Source organism: Nuphar pumila, chromosome 17 (genome assembly GCF_984573655.1).
Source record: "Nuphar pumila chromosome 17, dmNupPumi1.hap1.1, whole genome shotgun sequence".
NCBI classification, from domain to species: domain Eukaryota; kingdom Viridiplantae; phylum Streptophyta; class Magnoliopsida; order Nymphaeales; family Nymphaeaceae; genus Nuphar; species Nuphar pumila.
The window spans coordinates 81,128,593-81,149,630 of record NC_143265.1 but is presented as its reverse complement, the minus strand read 5'-3'; the positions used below and the strand labels follow the sequence as shown (position 1 = coordinate 81,149,630).

At 35.1% G+C, this 21,038-nt stretch overlaps 1 protein-coding gene across 1 annotated transcript; it reads left to right on the top strand.

Moving 5' to 3' along the window:
- Positions 1–235: 235 nt before the first annotated feature.
- On the top strand, positions 236–20,594 carry LOC149812455 (ADP-ribosylation factor-like protein 8c). The gene is made up of 6 exons (XM_089993540.1): positions 236–428; positions 12,381–12,462; positions 12,543–12,575; positions 12,897–13,018; positions 19,656–19,817; positions 20,183–20,594. The coding sequence occupies exons 1-6, from the start codon at positions 388–390 to the stop codon at positions 20,298–20,300; spliced, it is 558 nt and encodes a 185-aa protein (XP_089849666.1). The 5' UTR covers positions 236–387; the 3' UTR covers positions 20,301–20,594.
- The last annotated feature ends 444 nt before the right edge of the window (positions 20,595–21,038 follow it).

Here is a 21,038-nt window from a genome sequence, read left to right as displayed (position 1 = left end):
TTTTTTGTGCCGTTTTCACAAAAGCTAGGGATACATGCTGCAACTAAAAAAAATGCCAAGGGTATTTTTAGAAGAGCATGCTTTATTTATTGTCGTGGCAACAGATTATGAAGAATTATTTTCAAGATTCAACAAGAAGTTACGGAACCGTTTTCCATAAATAAAAAAAAACCGGGTGACAACTAGGCAAATCTAAGGGGCGCCCGTAAATACGCGGGTCCATCAAACTGCGTCCAGCATCCTCACGTTCTAACGAGAGAGAGGGAGGGAGAGAATTGAGCCAAGAATTAGGGCTCCTGCAACTCCTTGCGGATCTCCTGTTCTTGGCCCAATTAGGGTTTCTTGACCTCTCAAGGAGATCCAGGACCGGATTTTCCACGATCATCGATGGCGGGGGTCTTCCAGTGGTTTCTCGACTGGCTTCGGAGGTAATGCCCTCTCTCGATTCTCCCCGATCCCTTTCTTCTTCTTCATTCTCCCCGGAGCTCTTAGTTTTCGGGTTCGTCTCCTGTTTTTTCTCTTCTGTTCTCGATGAAATTGTCATAAAAGACAACTCTTAGGCATCGGTGTTGTTTGAATGTGCGGTAGAACCATGTTTGATTGTATGATACATATAAATTTTGATGGGTATGATGTTGCCGATGATGATCGGGGAAACAGATACTCATTACGTCGAATTCCGGTGGCGGATTTTTGTTGCTTATATCTATTTTTTGAGGGTAAACTTCGTTGCCGATGATAGCACATAAAATTCTTCTGCCATTAGGATCCACAAGGTTATAGTTCTTCTCCCCCTCGGCTTCTGGTGCCTGCATGCGTCTTGACTTTGTTATGAACCGGCCCTGCATTTGAATCTTAACTATCGGAGATTCGTCCAAGAAAAGGATGCTCTCTGAAAGAGAACGTCTGGGATTATTAGGTTCTCATATTGAAATTGCTACTGCTAATGATGCGATAGAAGAAAGCGGATGTATTTTCTTTCTATTACAAGACTATTTATGTGATAGATCACAATTAACTGGTTACATTTTCTAGTTGTCTTTGATCCCTAAACGGATGAAGCATTTGTTTTACCACTACCTGGAGGGAGACTTGATAATCACACATATACTTTATATGGTGCCACAATGTACTTTAGCAATTCGTGCATTAATTTGATAAAAATGCACATTTTCTCTGCCGTCCCAAGGATTACAAAGGAAGTGAACACGTTTGATGTTTTGTAGTGTGTAATGCCGTTACTTGTCCTGCTTGACAAGATAAGTCTGGACATGATGCAAGAATGGTTGGCTACTTGGTCGGATCTTCTTGTTTAATCATTTGTTGCTATGATCATGGTGCTGTCTAAAAAATGATTTTCATATAAAGTGCCAAGGACAGGGTAGATAGTCATATTTCTCTCCTACTTCCTTGCGTACAATACATTTTTTGGCTTGGTAGCCACCTCCATTTTGCATTTTCAAGTGAAAATATGTTGTTTTAGTCCCTTGTGTAGCAGGTGATAGATGTGATTGTGATACTTCTAGTTTCCTCCAACTTTCATTTATATCTAGGCCGCTGCAATCGTGGTGCACCATCTTTTTCAAGATTTGCTACAGATGCATGCCCTCTTGTTTTCTCCATTTTCCATGACAATCACTTGAGTCAAGATTTTTACAAATATTAGAGGGCACCTTACGATGTATCCTGCAAATGCATGATTGTGCTCTACGAAATATAGTAGTGCAGAAAACTTTCATGATGCTACTTGTTTTTTGTTGCTGTTTGTGCTTCCTCTAGAGGATTTTGGCTGAAATTCATGCAAAATTTGCAATGCTTTATTGATAAAACATAGTTATGCCTAGGTTGTGAAAGTTAAAAGCAAGATCGAGAAGCAACACTGGAAATAGAAGCAAGAAATAAAGGGTTTATAAGATGCATGTGAAGTGGGAAGGGAGAAGAGAATAGTAAACATTTAGTAAGTGAATCGAGAAGTTTTTTTAGAATGCATAAATATGAGTCAAAGATGTTATACTATATAATACTACTAATTCATCTAAATTTACCAATTGAATTTTATATTTTTAAAAACATAAAGTATATGTTAAAATAATACTTATCAGACCCAAAAATATTTATCATAAAGCCAAGGCCTTCCACCTTAGTTGTCAAAGGTGCTAGGCGGTAAGCCCCTAAAACGACTAGGCGGGACTAGTCGGTACCCGAATTAAAAAAAAATACACAAAATATTTAAACAAATTACTAAAGTCAATACCAAACATGTATACAATATAAAATCAATCAACAATAAGCAATAGACAAAGCACAACATGTCGTCGAACACTATAAAGCAATTATATTAAATAATCTGCTAAAAAAATTAAGAATAAAGGAACAATTGAACAAACAAACCATGTAAATGAAAAATATAAAAAAAAATCAAATCATGTATACAAAAAATTAACAACAATAGACATAAAATAAGCAATAGACAAATAAGAAGAAATGAACAGAAAAAATAAACAAACCATGCGATTGATAACCTGCTCAAAAAATTTAAGAACAAATGAACAATTAAATAAACAAGCCATACAACTAACAATGTGAATGAAAGATATACAAAAAATAAAATCATGTATACAAAAAAATTAATAAAAATAGACATAAACTAAGAAATAGACAAAGAAGAAGAAGAAATGAACATGAAAAATAAACAAACCATGCAATTGATAACCTGCTAAAAAAAATTAAGAATAAATGAACAATTAAATAAACAAACCATACAACTAACAATGTGAATAAGCAATATACAAAAAGTAAAATCATGTATACGAAAAAAATTAACAACAATAGACATAAAATAAGCAATAGACAAATAAGAAAAAAAATGAACAATAGTATAAGCAAACCATGCAACTGAGAACTGAGTCAACTGACAATGTAAATAAAAAACAACTACATAATTTAAACACAATTAAAGCCTTAACAATATTAAAAGTCATGAGTCATAACTGAACTATTGATAATTCATGATAACTAAAAACATCATATTTAACCAATGTCTCATATGGTAATCTTCATCTCTAAACTATAAAGATCCTAAAACTAAACTATATAGGCCAAGAATTAGGACAAAAACAGATATATATATATATATATATATATATATATATATATATATACACACACACACACACACAATGCCTCGTGTGTGTGTGTGTGTGTATGTGAAGTGTGAACTGTGAAAATGATAAGAAAGCAGATTATATATAAATTAAACACACATATAACTCAGAAACATAACCCATAATCAGTCAACCAAAAATATAACTCATAAACATAACCCAAAAACAATATATATATATATACATACATATATATATATATATATATATATATATATATATATATATATATGAAACACACAAACACAGAATATATATACTATACATATTAAATTAACTGAAATACAGAATATTATAATATATGCTTATGATATGTTAATATATATAATTATATATATTTACACAGAAAACAGACATATATTTGTGAAGGGTGAATGTGAAGTGTGAACTGTGAAAAAGAACAGTCAAACAGATCATATATGAATTACACACAGATATATAACTCAGAAATATAACTCACAAACATAACTCACAAACATAACTCAAAAACAGTCAACCAGAAATATAACTCAGAAACAATCAACTAGAAATATAACTCAGAAATATAACTTAGAAACAGTCAAATAGATTATATATAAATGAAACACACAAACACAATTACACAAAATATATTATAATAAAAGAAAAGAGAATAAGAAACAAAAAAACGAGGGAAGAGAGGAAGAAGAAAACCCAAAGAGAGTGAGAAACCGAGAAATAGAGAGAGAGAGAGAGAGGCAGAGAGCGAGAGAGAGGTGAGAAACAGAGAGAGCGAGAGACTGTACCTGGCTGAGTGTGTTCTTCTTCTTCTTGCTGCAAAAAACCGAGAGAGAGAGGTGAGAGAGAGAAGAGGGAAAAGAAAGGGCAAGAGAGCGAAAAGGGGAAAGGCGTTACCCTTTTTATACCAAGGGGTCAAAAAAAAATTTATACCAAGGGTACAAAAAAAAAACAAGACCACCCCCAGGTGGTCCCAGCCTAGGTGCCACCTAGGCATTAAAATAGGGCCCCACCTCTCAAACCCAATCGCCCATGCGGTGGTGCTGCTCCTAGGTCGCCTAGCTTTGACAACAAAGCCTTCCACTGGTGGTGGGATTGAGTATATCGGATATAAAACAAAATCTGTTTTGATATATCAGAACCAAATCATCAGTTATTAATATTATAATAGCTAGTAAGAAACAAATAACAGGTGAAGGCTAGCTTAACATACTTGTGAATTATATAGGAGTCGTGATAGTGTACATGTTCTTATAATAAGATGATAGTTTTGGACGGTTGTTGAAGTATGCTTCCCGTAAAAAGAACTGAGTTTTGGAAGTGCTTAGTTTCCTGCTTTCAAAGCAGATTCCCTGGAAGCAAGCTTCTAAAGATTAATAGAATCTTTCGGCATCCATGATTTCACTTTTGCCTAAAGTGAGATGAATATCTGCTATAGAGTTTTTTTTCCCTCCTTTTGAAGAAGTTAAAATGAGCTTTTTGAAGATCTACTATAGAGTTTCTCGTTTTGTGTTTCTGTTAAATTAATGATAGCAGACTTTAGATCTTCATATATTACCCATCTTAGGTTATTTTGGCATAGTTATTTTGATGCTCTTGCAAAAACCAAATTTAGTATTTCATATGCAAAGTTGGTTTGAAATAAACAAAAAGTATTCATTAAAGGTGTACATTGCATTGTGGCACAATTGTCTTAACTTTGGGTTCATCACCGTGCCATACTTCGTCAGCTTGTTCAAACTATTGGTTGTCTTGATGCATTAATACTTCCAGCCTTCCAGGTGTTGCTAGCTGTCCATGCTTTTATCTATCCTGTCAAAAGTCTCCCATTTGCTTTGCCTGGCAATTTTGTTCTAACTCTTGTCATGATTGTTTTTGCACAAATCTTCTGTTACCTGCCTTGTTGATGTTAACCATATAGCTTTGCCATGCTGAACCAATTCTACCTAATGGGTTTGAACTTCAGTGTTTCTGTTACTCTATTTCACTAGGTTTGTCCTATCTCCTATAAGCAACATCCTCGTGCCATGTAGACGGATGGGTTCCTTAATATTTCTTTCTGGCTTGTGTTTTCATTATTTGTGCAATATTTTGGATTTTCTTATAATTATTATGCATTTTTTCAGGTGATTTACCACCAAATATGCTTTGATATAGTTTATACTGAGTGGGATCCAGTTGTGGTATATGTTAAATTATATGTATGTAATTTCTGTTTTGAGTTAAGGTTATTTTGGTCTTTTTCCCTTGTAATAAAATATCCACTAGGGATACTTGTTTAGTATTTTTATTTTTTATTTTTTTCTTTTGTCTTTTATCTAAAGACTAGGGGCTCTTTGGGCATTGACCCAAAGAGTCATTGGGGGTACCGGTACCCAATGGTCATAAATATGACCGTTGGGAGCTCCCAATGGCTCTTTGGAGCTCCCAACAGCCTCTCGTACATGGGTCTTTTTGTGTATAAATAGGGGTTAAAACCCCCTTGTTCTTTAATGCTTTTTGTTAAGCATTTGGTGAATAATATCCTATACTTCTTTACTCTTGTTATTGCCTTATTGGTTTTTGTTTAGTTTCATAGTGAACTTGTGTATGTGCACGTGTGTAAGTGTAATCTTGTAAGCCCTTAGTGGCTAGTATTTATGCTTCTGAGTATTTCATTACATGGTATCAAAGCCATTGTGCTATTGGACTTGTGGAAGGTTGCTATCAAGTGTTTGTATTCGTGACAAAGTTTGTTAAAATTTTGTGCTCTCATTTTCTCATTTCCTCTCTATTCTTTTCATCAATGGAGGCCAATGGGGAAAACTAAATGATGTGAGCCTCCACCATAGAGAATAATCTCAAGGGAAGGAAGCTTTGAGGTTATGATAGGCACAATCCCCAAACCTCAATTCAAGCTCACCAAACTAGAAGGAGGTCAAGAGAAGGCTCTAGAGGAAAATGCCCGTGTCAAAGCCATTGAGGATCATAATAAGTAAATGGAAGATTGGGAGAGCAACCATGCAAAAATTCTTGCATGGTTTATGAACAATGTCGAACTTAAGGTACGTGCTAATATTGCTATATTCCGAAAAACAAATAAAACTTGGTTTTTCTTGAAGGGTATGTATACCCAAAAGGATCTTGCAAGAGCATATTTTTTGCAAGAAAATGTTAGGACTACCAAGCAAGGGGACTTAAGTATTCAAGATTTTTATAGTGCGTTGAATCCCTTATGGGATGAACTTGTACTTTTGGAGCCTAAGTGGGTTGCCATTGAAGATGTGAAACTTAGGCAAAAAAAAATGGAACAAGCGAGATTTTTTCAAATTTTTTATGGGCTTCGTCTCGAATTTGAGCAGGTTAGACATTATCTTCTACATAGATCTACTCTTCTCTCTCTTAAGGATGCTATTACCAAAATTGTCCAAGAAAAAACTCGTCTTGGAATGAGTAAAAGTTGTGATAAAGTGTTAGCGATATCTAAACCCGATAACAATATTAAGGCTTATAAGACTCCACACTTTGAGAGGAAAAACAACTATACTAATAATAACTATAGTGGTTGAAGAAAAATGATTATTTGTCATTATTGTAATGATTCGGGGCGTATTAAACCTGCTTGTCCTAAGTTGAATGTAACCTTCAAGTATAAGGTTGTTTTTGTTGAATAATCTACTCACAAAAAGGATGAAGAAAGCAAAAGTGAGGGTGATCTTAAAGACACTCTTGGTCAAATTTTCATGGCGTTTCAACAAATTCTTAAAGTCATATCATCTACATCGGGTGCCACTATTGCTTCTTCCTTTTTACCCGGTACACATTCTTAGATTCTAGATTCGGGTGTATCTTTTCATATGACCCCTCAGGAGAATGTTTTATTCTATGTATGCACCAATTCAAACTCATCCTATGTTTCTACTGTCGATGGAACTTATTTAGAAATCAAAAGTATAGGAACTTTTAAAAACTTCCAAATTTTTTTTGTTCCAAACATTAGGGTTGTTCCTAAATTGAATTTAAACATTTTTTCGGTGTCTCAAATTGCCAACCATGGGTATGAAATATCTTTCTCATCTAAGGGTTAGGTTGTGCAGGATCTCCGGTCCGAGAAGCGGATTGGGCAAGGCCATAGGAGGGGGGATCTTTACTTTATGAACTCATTGTCTCTCCCTCTAAAATTTTTTTGTAACTATGCTCAAGATAAGGAAATTGAAATTTGGCATAAAAGATTTAGACATCCAAGCTACTCTAAAATGTATCTTTTTTCTTTTGGAGAAAAAAATTGTAATGAAAAATATATGAATTGCAAATATTGTATACTTGGAAAAATGAAATCCATCCCATTTCCAAATAGAACCTTTGTTTTCACAAAACCCTTTGAATTGGTGCACTCGGATTTATGGGGTCCTTCTCCGGTCATATCTAAAAATGGTTAATCATATTATGTTACTTTTATTGATGACTTTATTGGATATGTGTGGATTTATTTTCTTAACTTTAAATCAAATGTTTTCCCTTTCTTTAAAGAATTTCACATCAAAGTTAAAAATCAATTTCAAAGCAATATATGTACTCTTAGATCCGATTCGGGTGGTGAATATCTATCCAATAAATTTCAAAACTATTTAAAACAAAATGGGATTTGCCACTAGCGGAAAGAAAACATAGGCCCATAAGAGAAAGAGCTAGAACTCTACTTATTTCAAAAAATATTCTAAAAAATTTTTGGGTCGAAGTTGTTTTAACCTCCACTTATTTGACAAACAAAATGCCTTCTTCCATTTTAAAAAAAATGTTTCTCCTTATGAGAAATTGCTTAAAATAACACCTGATTTCAATCGTTTATGTATTTTTGGTTGCAAATGTTTTGTGTTTTTACACAAAAGAGACAAGTTATCTCCTAAAGCTATTGAATGTGTTTTCATCGGGTATGGTAAAAATAAAAAAGGATATAAATGCTTTGATTCCAAAAATAATAAACTTTACATTTCTAAAGATGTAACATTCTTGGAAGATGAAAATGGTTTTGAAGAGAATAATAAAAAAGAGGAAATAAACTATATGTTTCTATATGATCTCTCTTCAAAAGAAGATATACATACTAATGATGATTCTTGGAGTCATCATATAGATGATAATGTTTTTGAAGATCCTAATATTTGGGACATCACCAAGTAGTGATGACATCATTAGTAGTTCTAATAAAAATATTCATGTTTATACCCGACGTGAGCAAAACAATCTTACTAGTGCCTTAAAAAAAATTCATTATAGTGAACCTATTAGAAGAAACTTCACTTAGAAGGTTTAGTAGAGTGCCTATTCCACCAAATAGGCACTATCTTATAATTATAGGTCATGCCTAATAGTATTACATTAATACCATGAGCCCTCACATTATAATGAAGCTAAAAATGTTCCTCATTGGATTGAAGCTATGAACATAGAACTAGATTCTCTTAAGAAAACAAAAACTTGTGAAATAGTTTTGTTACCTTTTAACATGAAAACCATTGGATGTAGATCGGTCTTTAAGGTCAAAACTAAGAGTAATGAAACTATGAAAAAATATAAAGCTAGGTGAGTAGGTAAAGGATACTCTCAAGAATACGAAATTGGCTATAAGGAAATTTTTGCACCCGTAGCTAGAATGACTAGTGGAGGGGTGACAACCAATTTTCCTATAACGGTTGGGTTACATCAAAGATCTACATTAAGCCCTTTCCTATTTGCTATAGTGATGGATGAGCTTACGAGATCAATTCAAGAAAATGTGCCGTGGTGTATGTTGTTTGCTGATGATATTGTTTTGATTGATGAGACTAGAGCTGGGGTTAATGCTAAGTTAGAATTATGGAGACAGACATTAGAAGCCAAAGGTTTTAAGTTGAGTAAGAGTAAGACAGAATATATAGAATGTCGATTTAGTAAGCAACTAAGTAGTGATGGGAGTGTAGTGAAGCTTGGTGAGCGGGAAATACCGGTGGATGATTGTTTCAAATATTTGAGATCTATCATTCAAAAGAATGGAAAAATTGATGGAGATGTAAATCATAGGATAAAGGTTGGGTGGATGAAATGGAAAAGTGCAAGTGGAGTGTTGTGCGATCGTAGAATGCCATTGCGGTTGAAGGGAAAGTTTTATAGGATGACAATTAGGCCTACTTTACTATATGGTACGGAATGTTGGGCTGCCAAGAGACATCATATTCAAAAAATGAGTGTAGCTGAGATGAGTATGTTTAGATGGATGTGTGGAAATACCATGGTTGCCAGTTGAGGAAGCGGGAGCGGGAAGCGATACGGGAAGCGGGAGCGGGAAGCGAGGCACTTTCAAAATTTTAGGAAGCGGGGAAGCGTGGGACCACTTAGGAGCGATTCGGGAAGTGTCTCGGAAGCGACCTAGGAAGCGTCTCGGAAGCGACCTAGGAAGCGTCTCGGAAGCGAGGGGGAAGCGAAAAAAATAAAAATAAAAAATAAAAAATACAAAAAATTTAAAAAAAACAGGGGAAGCGAGGGGGAAGCGTGGGGGAAGCGTGATGGGAAGCGCGCTTCCCATTAAAGGGAAGCGCGTCCCCCATTAAAGGGAAACGCGTCCCCCATTAAAGGGAAACGCGCTTCCCAAAAAAGGGGGACGCTTCCCCCCACGCTTCGGAAGCGCGACGTTCCGCGCTTCCGAAGCGCGCTTCGGGGAAGCGCGCTTCCCCTTTTAGCTAGGCGCTTCCGGTAACCCTGGGAAATACAATAAAAGATAAGATTCAAAACGGGGTGATACGTAAGAAGGTAGGCATTGCATCCATTGAAAATAAGATGAGAGAGAATCGTTTATGGTGGTTTGGACATATTCGGTGAAGGCCTAATGATGCTCCAGTTAGAAGGATGGACAAATTAGATAATATATTAGTTAAAAGAGGTCGGGGTAGGCCTAAGAAGACTTGGATGGAGATGATAAGACAGGATATGAATGCTTTGAACCTCACCGAGGACATGGCATTGGATAGAAATGATTGGAGGAGAAGGATTCATGTGGAAGACCCGAAATGATTTTCTTTTTTGGTTTATATCGCCGACCCCATTTTTTGGGGATGAAGGCGTAGTTGTTGTTGTAGCTAGAATGACTAATGTGAGGACTCTAATAGTTGTCGCCTCAACTAAAAATGGCCTATATATCAATTAGATGTTAAAAATGTTTTTCTTAATGAAGAACTAAATGAAGAAGTTTATATGGATCCTCCGTCGGGATTTGTTATTGAAAAGGAAAATTCACTTAAACTTATAAAAGCCTTGTATGATTTTAAACAAGCTCCTAAGGCCTAATATGATAGATTAAGTAATGTTATGATTAATTTAAACACTGCTCTTTTTGTTAAAAGTACAAGTACCCACATTGTTATCCTTCTACTTTACGTAGATGATATGATAATAACAGGAAATGACAAACAGGTAGTTAATGATGTTAATTTCAACATGCTCCAACCACTATGCACATGAGTGGTGTTCTAAGAATCGTCAGATATGTCAAGAACTCCATAACTAAAAAACTCTTTCTATCCTCATTCTCATCTTTAGATTTACTTGCTTATACTGATGTTGATTGGGGAGAAAATCCAAATGATAGAATCTTCACTATTAGTTTCTATGTTTTTCTAAGAGATTCACTTATTGCTTGAAGATATAAGAAGCAACAGAAGGTCTCATGATCTTCTACTGAAGCTGAAAACAGAGCTATAACAAAAGCAACTATAAAACTTGTGTGGCTAAGAAATCTTTTCATAGATATGAGTATCAATAGCTCCAAACCCCTGAAGATGTGTTGCTGCAAAAAAAATGCAATTTATATCGCCAATAGTCACACCTTCCATGAGCACACAAAGCACATCAAAATGGATTGTCATTATGTTCGTGGTGAATTCTTGAGAAGGACTATTGAGTTACCTTTCGTCACCTCTGAATTTCAGCTTGCGGACTTCTTTACTAAAGCTCTTGTTGCTCCACATTTCTTGTTCCTTCTCAACAAACTTTCGGTGTTTACACTGTAAGTTTGAGGGGCTTAGTAAGCAACGAAGTAGTGATGGGAGTGTAGTGAAGCTTGGTGAGCAAGAAATATCGGTGGATGATTGTTTCAAATATTTGGGATCTATCATTCAAAAGTATGGAGAAATTGATGGAGATGTAAATCATAGGATAAAGGTTGGGTGGATGAAATAGAAAAGTGCAACTGGAGTGTTGTGCGATCGTAAAATGCCATTGCGGTTGAAGGAAAAGTTTTATAGGATGACTATTAGGCCCGCTTTACTATATGGTACTGAATGTTGGGCTGCCAAGAGACATCATATTCAAAAAATGAGTGTAGCTGAGATGCGTATGCTGAGATGGATGTGTGGAAATACAATAAAAGATAAGATTCGGAACGAGGAGATACATAAGAAGGTAGGCGTTGCACCCAATGAAAATAAGATGAGAGAGAATCATTTACGATGGTTTGGACATATTCGGCGAAGGCCTAATGATGCTCCAGTTAGAAGGATGGAGAAATGGAAAAATATATTAGTTAAAAGAGGTCGGGGTAGGCCTAGGAAGACATGGATGGAGGTGATAGGAAAGGATATGAATGCTTTGAACCTCTCCGAGGACATGACATTGGATAGAAATGATTGGAGGAGAAGGATTCATGTGGAAGACCCAGAATGATTTTCTTTTTTGGTTCATATCGCCGACCCCAATTGTTTTGGGATGAAGGCGTAGTTGTTGTTGTTGTTGTTGTTGTTGTTATAATTTCTGTTTTGATTCAGGGTATTTTGGTTTTTTTTCTTGTAATAAAATATCCACTGAGGATAATTGTTTTTAGTATTTTTATTCTTTTCTTTTCTTTTGTTTTTTATCTGAAGACTAGGGGCTGTTTGGGCATTGACCCAAAGAGTCATTGGGGGTACCCAACAGTCATAAATATGACCGGTGGGAGCTCCCAACAGCCCCTCCTACATGGGTCTTTTTGTGTATAAATAAAGGTTAAAATCCCCTTGTTCTTTAATGCTTTTTGTTAAGCATTTGGTGAATAATATCCTATATTTTTTCACTCTTGTTATTGCCTTATTGGCTTTTGTTTGGTTCCATAGTGAACTTGTGTATGTGCACGTGTGTAAGTGTAATCTTGTAAGCCCTTAGTGGCTAGTATTTTGGTTTCCACGTATTTCATTACAGTATATACATGTTAATTTTCTTTTGAATATGTTGTTGGTCATGATGGATATGTTGCAGTTTGTTCTTCAAACATGAAATGGAGCTCTCATTAATAGGCTTGCAGAATGCTGGGAAAACTTCACTTGTTAATGCCATTGCTGTGAGTAACTAATTATGATTCATTTAGCCTCTCTGGTTGCTACTTCTTTTCTTGACATAGTTCTTCCCTATGCCGTTCAGACTGGAGGCTACAGCGAAGACATGATCCCAACAGTAAGCAGCACTTCTCTAACCATGCTATTTTCAATCCTTTCAGTCCTTATATGTCATGATGTTGTTTTCCAAATTATTCAAGAAAGTGAATATCTGCTTATATTCTTAAATTTCCAAATATTTCTAAGTTCCCACTATTGACATTATCTCATGATAATGTCGTGAAGATATACAAAAATGTCATGGTATATATGTCGCTTTAAGAACACCCAGATATTCTTATGATTTTATGGTTTTAGAAATTCCTGGTGAAGTCATCGGTATTTTAGGATCTAAAGATATTTGTGCACAGGTTAAAGTTTTGTGCTGTCTGATTGCCAGGTAGGCTTTAACATGAGGAAGGTTACAAAGGGTAATGTGACCATTAAGTTGTGGGATCTTGGAGGTCAACGGAGATTTCGCACCATGTGGGAGCGTTACTGTCGTGGGGTCTCTGCAATCTTGTACTCTCTCTCTCTCTCTCACGCACACACATCCAAAGTCCATTTTAAGTGAAGATGTAAGGAAGCCAAATAAATTCTGCTAGTCCTAGGAAAAATATCCGACCATGCTAGTATTAATTGTCAGTGAGTGGGCTAGTCAGTTGATAGTTATGGGATTGTGGCATTGTTCACTGTATGCTTGCATGAGGACTAGAATGATATGATGAAACATGAACTTCGGTCATGCTAATAGGAGTGGCTTGCAATCCATTGATGGAATGATTTTTCTCATGCAAGACCAGGTTATCAGGTGATGCACACATGATGATCGGAGGGATGCATGTGAAAAACAAACGATAGGCTCATGTTAGATATATCAAGGAAAAGAACATCTTGTTCCTCAGGTGGTTCACAGCAGGATTGATCAATTTTTTCAATCAACAATGGAAATAAAAGGTCAAGTGTGTGTGTGTGTGTGTGTGTGTGTGTGTGTGTGTGTGTTGTTCTTGTAGTAGTAGTAGTAGATTTTTCACTCCTAACACTTTATGGTCAATGTGAGATGGACAGTTTAGTTTTCTATGTTACAGGTGGTTTTTGCTCAATCTGAATCTGCAGATGTGTTTATCAGTGCTTTTTTACTATAAAACATGCTTGGGATCAAATCATTTCAATGGCAAAACCTGAATTTTTTATTATAAAATTTAGATGCTATATGAACCTTTGATTTTTAGATTCCCTTATGGACATGTATTAACCAACAGTGAGAAGATCTTTGATCATGGAGCGACTTAAGTTACCATATGTATGATCATTGTAGTCTTATCACTGGACTCTTTGTCACCATTCTTATCTGCTAGTAGATTATGATATACTTTGGATTCATAAAACTTTGCTTCCTAATTGGTTATCCAATTCATCTAGGCTTTATGCTCTTATTTTTCTTCATCTGCACTCCTATCTAAGCCATGTAGGTGCTAGACTTGTCTTAGCAGTCTTAGCCCCCTTGTCTTTACATAATAGCAGTATAATGGTTGACCAGATCCTCACCAATATCTTTCATCATGTTTGAGGTTTTCTCTTTCTCTGGTAGGAGCTGTTAGAAAGTGACTTGGAATACATTGGGTTCAATAATGAATCCATACTTATGCACGTGGAGTGCAAATATACCCATTAAAGGGAAACAACATAAGCACATAATGTGCTAACACATAAAACCCATAAAAAGGGAAAAATATGACATAAAGTCATAAGTTGCATATCATTGAAGAATAATGGAGAAGGGGTAAAAACCCCATTACAATGGAGCATAAGCTCCCTCAAGAATTCCAAATACAAAGGGGAAATCCCCTATTTATAAGCATGAAAAGGGACCACCTTGGGGGCTCCCAAAGGGGACGTTGGAGAGCCCCCAACGGTCACATTTGTGACCGTTGGGGGCTCCCAACGTCACTTTTGGGAGGCCCCCAATGTGGTACGAAAACCAAAAATATAAAAAACAAAAAATAAAAATAAAACAAAAATTACAATGCATATTCCAATTGGAATATGCGTAAAATGCTAATTTACAAGAATACCCTTGAGGGTATTTTAGGAAGATAAAATATATATATTTATATATATAAATAGAGATATGTATACATATATATATATGTATACGTATCTTTATATATATATATATGTACATTTAAGGATCAACATATATTAACACCCCCCCTCAATCTTTGTGGGGAAACGAAAAGATTGAACAAAGGGCAAGACTCCAAGAGGCTCCGGCAAGGATGCAATGGAACTTGAAAAGGCCTTCCTCCTATTGTCTTCAAATTTCCCGAACTATCTAGGGTACTTCTCTTTGTCCTATCTCCAAGATCCTGTAAAATAACAACAAAGAAACAAGTAAAACAAATCTTTGTACTTTTATTCAAATGGAACATTTCTAACTAGCACAGGTTAGAAGAGATGCAAATTATGCAAAAATGACACCAAAGTTTCAAAATCATATATCATGTTTAAAACAAAATGAGCGGAAGCAAATTATGCAGAAATAAATTGCAAGAATGCATAATGCATTCATAAGGTCCAACGTTGGACAAATATAACCCCATAATGGGGAATAACAAAATGGTCCACTAAGGGATACCACAATAAGCCTACGAAGAGGCATATATACATAAACATTATTGAATGAGGGCCCAAAAAGGCCATAAAGAGCATATGCATATACTTATCATGAAATGAATTAATACTCAAAGAACTCATTAATGAACATGCTTCAGACATGTAATGAAGTGCCAAACAAGAGAAACAAAGTCTCCAAGCATACTTTAGGCAAAATAAACCCAAGAGTTCACAAGGTTTTAAAATCATTTATGAAAGACATACTTAATACACATTTTGCATATAAGGGTGACAAAAATCATAAGCACTTAATATATAGATTAAATGCTAAGAAATCAACTTGATATGCATATCAAAAATATGATTTGCTTGAAAAACACAAGTCATGAATGAAATTTTGCCAATTTCAACAATAGTTTATCCATTACAAACATCTTCCTCATTAGTCCTCCAAAACCCATAAATCAAGTATATAAGCTACTAGATCAAGAATATAAAGCCATTAAAGGCCAAGGACACACACAAAGGTGTGTAAAAGAACCTCTTGTCTACATATAATAATACTTGAAATAAGTGCATCTACGACAAGAACAAGAAAATACATGCCAACATGGACTAAAAAGTATCTCTTGTCTACGTAAAAAATACACTTAAAACCAAGTATGTTCAGCTACTAGAACAAGAGTAATAAGTCAACCATGGGCTAAAACATAATACATCTCTTGTCTACATATGATAGCACTTGAAATGAATGAAATAAGCCAACCATAGGCATACATCTTAAGCGACTAGAACAAGGACACAAACGCCAACATAAGCTAAAAATCACACACCATGGTGTGAATCAACGTGCCTTGTCTACATATAAAAACACTCAAGACAAGTGTGTTCAGCTACTAGACCAAGAGAGTAAAAGCCAACAAAGGGTTAAAAACACACGAAGGTGTAATAAAATTCTTGTCTACATATGATGACACTTAGATAATGGGCATAAAAGGAAAAGACTTTTGAGGCAATAAACTTGTAATGAAAATAAACCTCGAATAAAACAATACTCCTTTTAAAATGAATTCTCATAACAATAACATGCATGTAAAAAATATCTTCAACAAGATACTATAATCGATAAAATAAAATTCTTGAGAACAAATGTGTGAACATACACACACCAAGAACACTTAGAATACTTGTGCAAAATCACAAGAACACATGTGCACAACGAGCACAACATACGGAATCACAAATGTGCAAATGCACTCATAAGATTCATAAACAAATAAAAGGTTGGGCTATAATCCCAAAACATCTTGATTTTAAATGTACCTTAAAACATTTAAGGTTTCAAATACCATATGTCCATCACATTTACTTAGAAGCATCCATAATATCAATGGCACAAGAACAAACTAGTGACACACTCATATATCAAATCATTCTAGAGTCCCAAGGTGCCCATAACTCACCTCAACCACCATCTATAATATGGTAAGTGGACAATCTAAAAAGACATAACAACGAGTGTCACACTCATAATTAGAGATCATATACCAAATCATTTTAGAGTCCCAAGGTGCCCATAACTCACCTCAACCACCATCTATAATATGGCAATTTGGACAATCTAAAATGATATAACACGAGGTGCCCATAACTCATCTCAACAAACATCTCTAATAAAACAATAATAAGGCCAAAACAATGATGCATTAAATAACATGTGATGGACAAACATAAATGCCACAAAAGGGCAATAAACACATAAGGAATCATTTTCCAAATAAAAAATTTTTACAAAGAGGACCGATTAACAAATTGAATCAAAGGTCCAATATAATCCATCAAAACAATTTTTCATAACCACGAATTATGCTTAATCTTCAAAAGAAGTCTTGTACACCAAAAAAGGCTTACTATGCAACATAACATGAAATATTAAGCAACATCATGTGTATGAACCGATTTGGAACAAACAAGCCTTAACTATGAAAGACATAAGGTGCAATTAAACGGTGAAGTTGGTGAAGTTCAAAAATAACAAACTTAGGCCAATATAGGCATTCATAAAGATGGTGAATTTCGAAAAACTTATGAAATCTACTATTTCAACTTAAAAATGATAAACAATCATGAAATCTTCATAAAAGAGTATATACTCACAAGAAGATTATAAGGACCGAAAGGCTCCTTAAGGAGAGTTTGAACAAACAAACATATACAACTCCCAAAGAAGGAGAAAACTCCATTAAAGTGGAAGAAATCCCAACAAAATAGATTCATTAACAAAACCTTATGATAAATAAGATTGTACTATGGCTTAAATAAAAAGTAAACATTTATTGAGAAAAAATTTAACACTCTTAAGTTTTATCGAAAAACATGACTTAATAGATTATTACCTACTCCTAATGAAATAAGTACACAATAAACATTAGTGAAGACCATAACTTTTGTAATGAAATATGCGGAAAAGCAAAAGAGTGCATTAAGCACTTACAACATTCACTAATGAACAAACAAAAGGGCAAACACCAAAACCCACAAGAGACAATCACAACATATAAATATAAATGTCTCTTATTGAAAAGAGAGAGAACTCTCTAAATGTTGAAAACATCCTTAAGAGTGTAAAGATGGAAAGAAAATCACCATATTCCATAAGACCATTTTAAAACTTAATTCAACCGGTATTAAAAAAAACTTTCTTAATTAAATGTTGCTCATATAAAATGGACACATAATATGGAATTTTTCATATATGCCAAACATTTTTCAAAAAACTATATTTCACAAGCATTTTAATCTTAACATACCTTTCTTTAAAGACTAAGCATTCATATAAAGGTATTTTCATAAACAAGGTTATGTTTAAAATGTAAATTCAAAGTTCCAACGGTCATAAATTTTTACCGACCCATTAAAGCAAGTTTTGAGCAATCATATATCTAATTTTTCGCCAAACAAGTTATCATTTAAAGTTTTTCAAAGAAAAACATACGAAAACGATTCAATGGAGTAGCAAGAAACTCAAAAAAGACATAATGACAAAAATCATACATAAAGAAAAGAATATATTCCATTCTTCATACAATACTCAAAGAAATAGAATGCATACCGAATAACTATAAGAAAGACAATAGAAAGAAATGAATACTTCACCATTTTTCTTTAACAAATTCTTGAATACCACGCTTCCCGATGCACCAAAGAGCAACTCGATCTCAACCTTGCTCTGATACCATGTTAGAAAGTGACTTGGAATACATTGGGTTCAATAATGAACCCATACTTATGCACGTGGAGTGCAAATATACCCATTAAAGGGAAACAACATAAGCACATAATGTGTTAACACATAAAACCCATAAAAAGGGAAAAATATGACATAAAGTCATAAGTTGCATATCATTGAAGAATAATGGAGAAGGGGTAAAAACCCCATTACAATGGAGCATAAGCTTCCTCAAGAATTCCAAATACAAAGGGGAAATCCCCTATTTATAAGCATGAAAAGGGACCACCTTGGGGGCTCCCAAAGGGGACGTTGGAGAGCCCCCAACGGTCACATTTGTGACCGTTGGGGGCTCCCAACGTCACTTTTGGGAGGCCCCCAATGCAGTACGAAAACCAAAAATATAAAAAACAAAAAATAAAAATAAAACAAAAATTACAATGCATATTCCAATTGGAATATGCGTAAAATGCTAATTTACAAGAATACCCTTGAGGGTATTTTAGGAAGATAAAATATATATATTTATATATATAAATAGAGATATGTATACATATATATATATATGTATACGTATCTTTATATATATATATATAAATATATATATGTACATTTAAGGATCAACATATTTTAACAGGAGCCACCCCATTACTTTGAAGTCAGTGCACAGGAATACATGCACGCATACATGCATGACAATTCTAGTGTTTTGTGTATTCACTTTGCTCTGCAAAATGTTATTGCATATATCAACTTGGGTGGGTCAAGTTGAAAGTATTATTTTGATGGAAGCCAGATTTGTTCAGGTTAACTCAGTCAGCTTCAAATTTGTTTTGTTAAATCCACTGCCCTGGTAACACCAAGTGCATCTTAGTTCAATATTTTAAACAGGTTAATCTATTCAAACATGAGGTAAATGGAACTGTAAATGTTCCTCTGAATATCATTCAGAGTGGTTTGACATGCTATTTCATTGTTAAGCACTTTTTTTTTAACTAAGAATCATTTTAATCAATTCACTGTTGGATTTAATGTGAATCTTGTTTTGTTACATGAAACATTTAAAGGAATCTAAGACGGGTCGCTGTTTGGTGTCAACCTTTACTCCAATTTGCGTTAACTTTTGAAGTTATTTACATGCTTGCAGTTTTTCTTTCTTATCTTTTTATTATTCCTCGTACCTTTTTTGTTGAAATAATTTCAGCTTGTGGAAATAATTTCAGTTAATTCCTATATTGTTGACACATTTGTCTGGTCTGTCCTTTGTCATCTCCATCAGTCAGCTAATTTATGGTTTCTTTCTGCACACCATAGATATGTTGTTGATGCTGCTGATAGAGACAGCATTCCGATATCTAAAAGCGAGCTGCATGAGCTGCTGACAAAGCCATCTCTGAGTAGGATCCCATTGCTTGTTCTTGGTAATAAGATTGACAAGTCTGAAGCTCTGTCAAAGCAGGCATTGGTGGATCAAATGTGAGTTTATAATTTGCTTCCTCTGTATGCATTTTATGTGTTATTTCTGTTGTAACGTATGAGCTGTCCATATGTGATTGTTTTTTGCTTTTGTTTGCATAGTTGAATGTCAAAACAATTACAGGGCATTTCAAGTAATATCTGCCTACTTGCAGTTTTACATTCCATTTAATTACTCGTGACTTCAGTTATGTCTTCAGCACTTAGCTATTCAACCTTTCGCTTGATTCCATGTGCTGCTCCGACGATTATTGCTTATTTCTCCTTTGTTTCTGTGCTCCTCTTCTTTTAATCTTCATTCTTATTATTATTTTTTTTTATCATGTGACTAATGTTTCCTCCCTAACTATTGTCACCTGCAACAGGGCCTTGGAGTCTATCAAAGACAGGGAGGTATGCTGCTACATGATTTCTTGCAAGGATTCGATCAACATAGACGCTGTTATCAACTGGCTTATTAAACACTCGGAATCACCAAAATAATCAAGTTTGGTAATGTCGTCTTGTGGTTTTGCATTTGTTCGTAACTGCGCCACATGCGGTGGAATTGGACACGCGGGTACCTTCCAGTGTATCTGTGTATGTTGTATTATGTACAGACGTGCAACCCAGTTCAGTTAATTTTTCATTACACCGTCTGTGGTGGATCATTCTGTGTGGTGTTCAGTTTTGAGTTTCGTTCTGTACAAGCCTATAAAACGATCAGCTCTATCTGGTTCTGTACCTGATTCTTTGTGATTCTTTTTCACTGGAAAGTTATTGAGCTAATTTTTTGTAGAATAATACTGAACTGAAACCCCAGAGAAGTAGAGGATGTAATCTGTGGTATAAAAGACGACCTCCACTCGTGCTCCATTAGTAAAGCTTGGGCTGAGTTCCCTTTGGTTCCTGGACATTACGACTGCTCCTTTCTTCCTATTTCTGCATGGCTATAGCTTTCTTAGAGACAACGGGACTTCACAATGAAGACTGTCAGTGATTCGGACTTTGCCGAGCCTCTAGCCAGCATCTCTAGTCATCTTGAATGGCCTCTTCAACTCTAATGCCCCGTTTGCGTTGCAGTGGTAAAGCCTGCAGAAATGCTTTGCTTTTTGCGCACTTGTGCATTGAACCCTCTAGTTTTCTGCGCAACACACAAAGCCCCTAACCGTCGTTCAGCTTCTTTTTATGACAGATCCAGATCCTTCCCATTAGATGAAATCCTCCGAGTATCAGAAACAC

Excerpts from the sequence above, each read along its gene's own strand:
- LOC149812455 (XM_089993540.1), top strand. The coding sequence starts at position 388 with ATGGCGGGGGTCTTCCAGTGGTTTCTCGACTGGCTTCGGAG. Across the intron at positions 429-12,380 it reads TTTCTCGACTGGCTTCGGAG|TTTGTTCTTCAAACATGAAA; the intron begins GTAATGCCCTCT and ends GATATGTTGCAG. Across the intron at positions 12,576-12,896 it reads GCGAAGACATGATCCCAACA|GTAGGCTTTAACATGAGGAA; the intron begins GTAAGCAGCACT and ends TCTGATTGCCAG.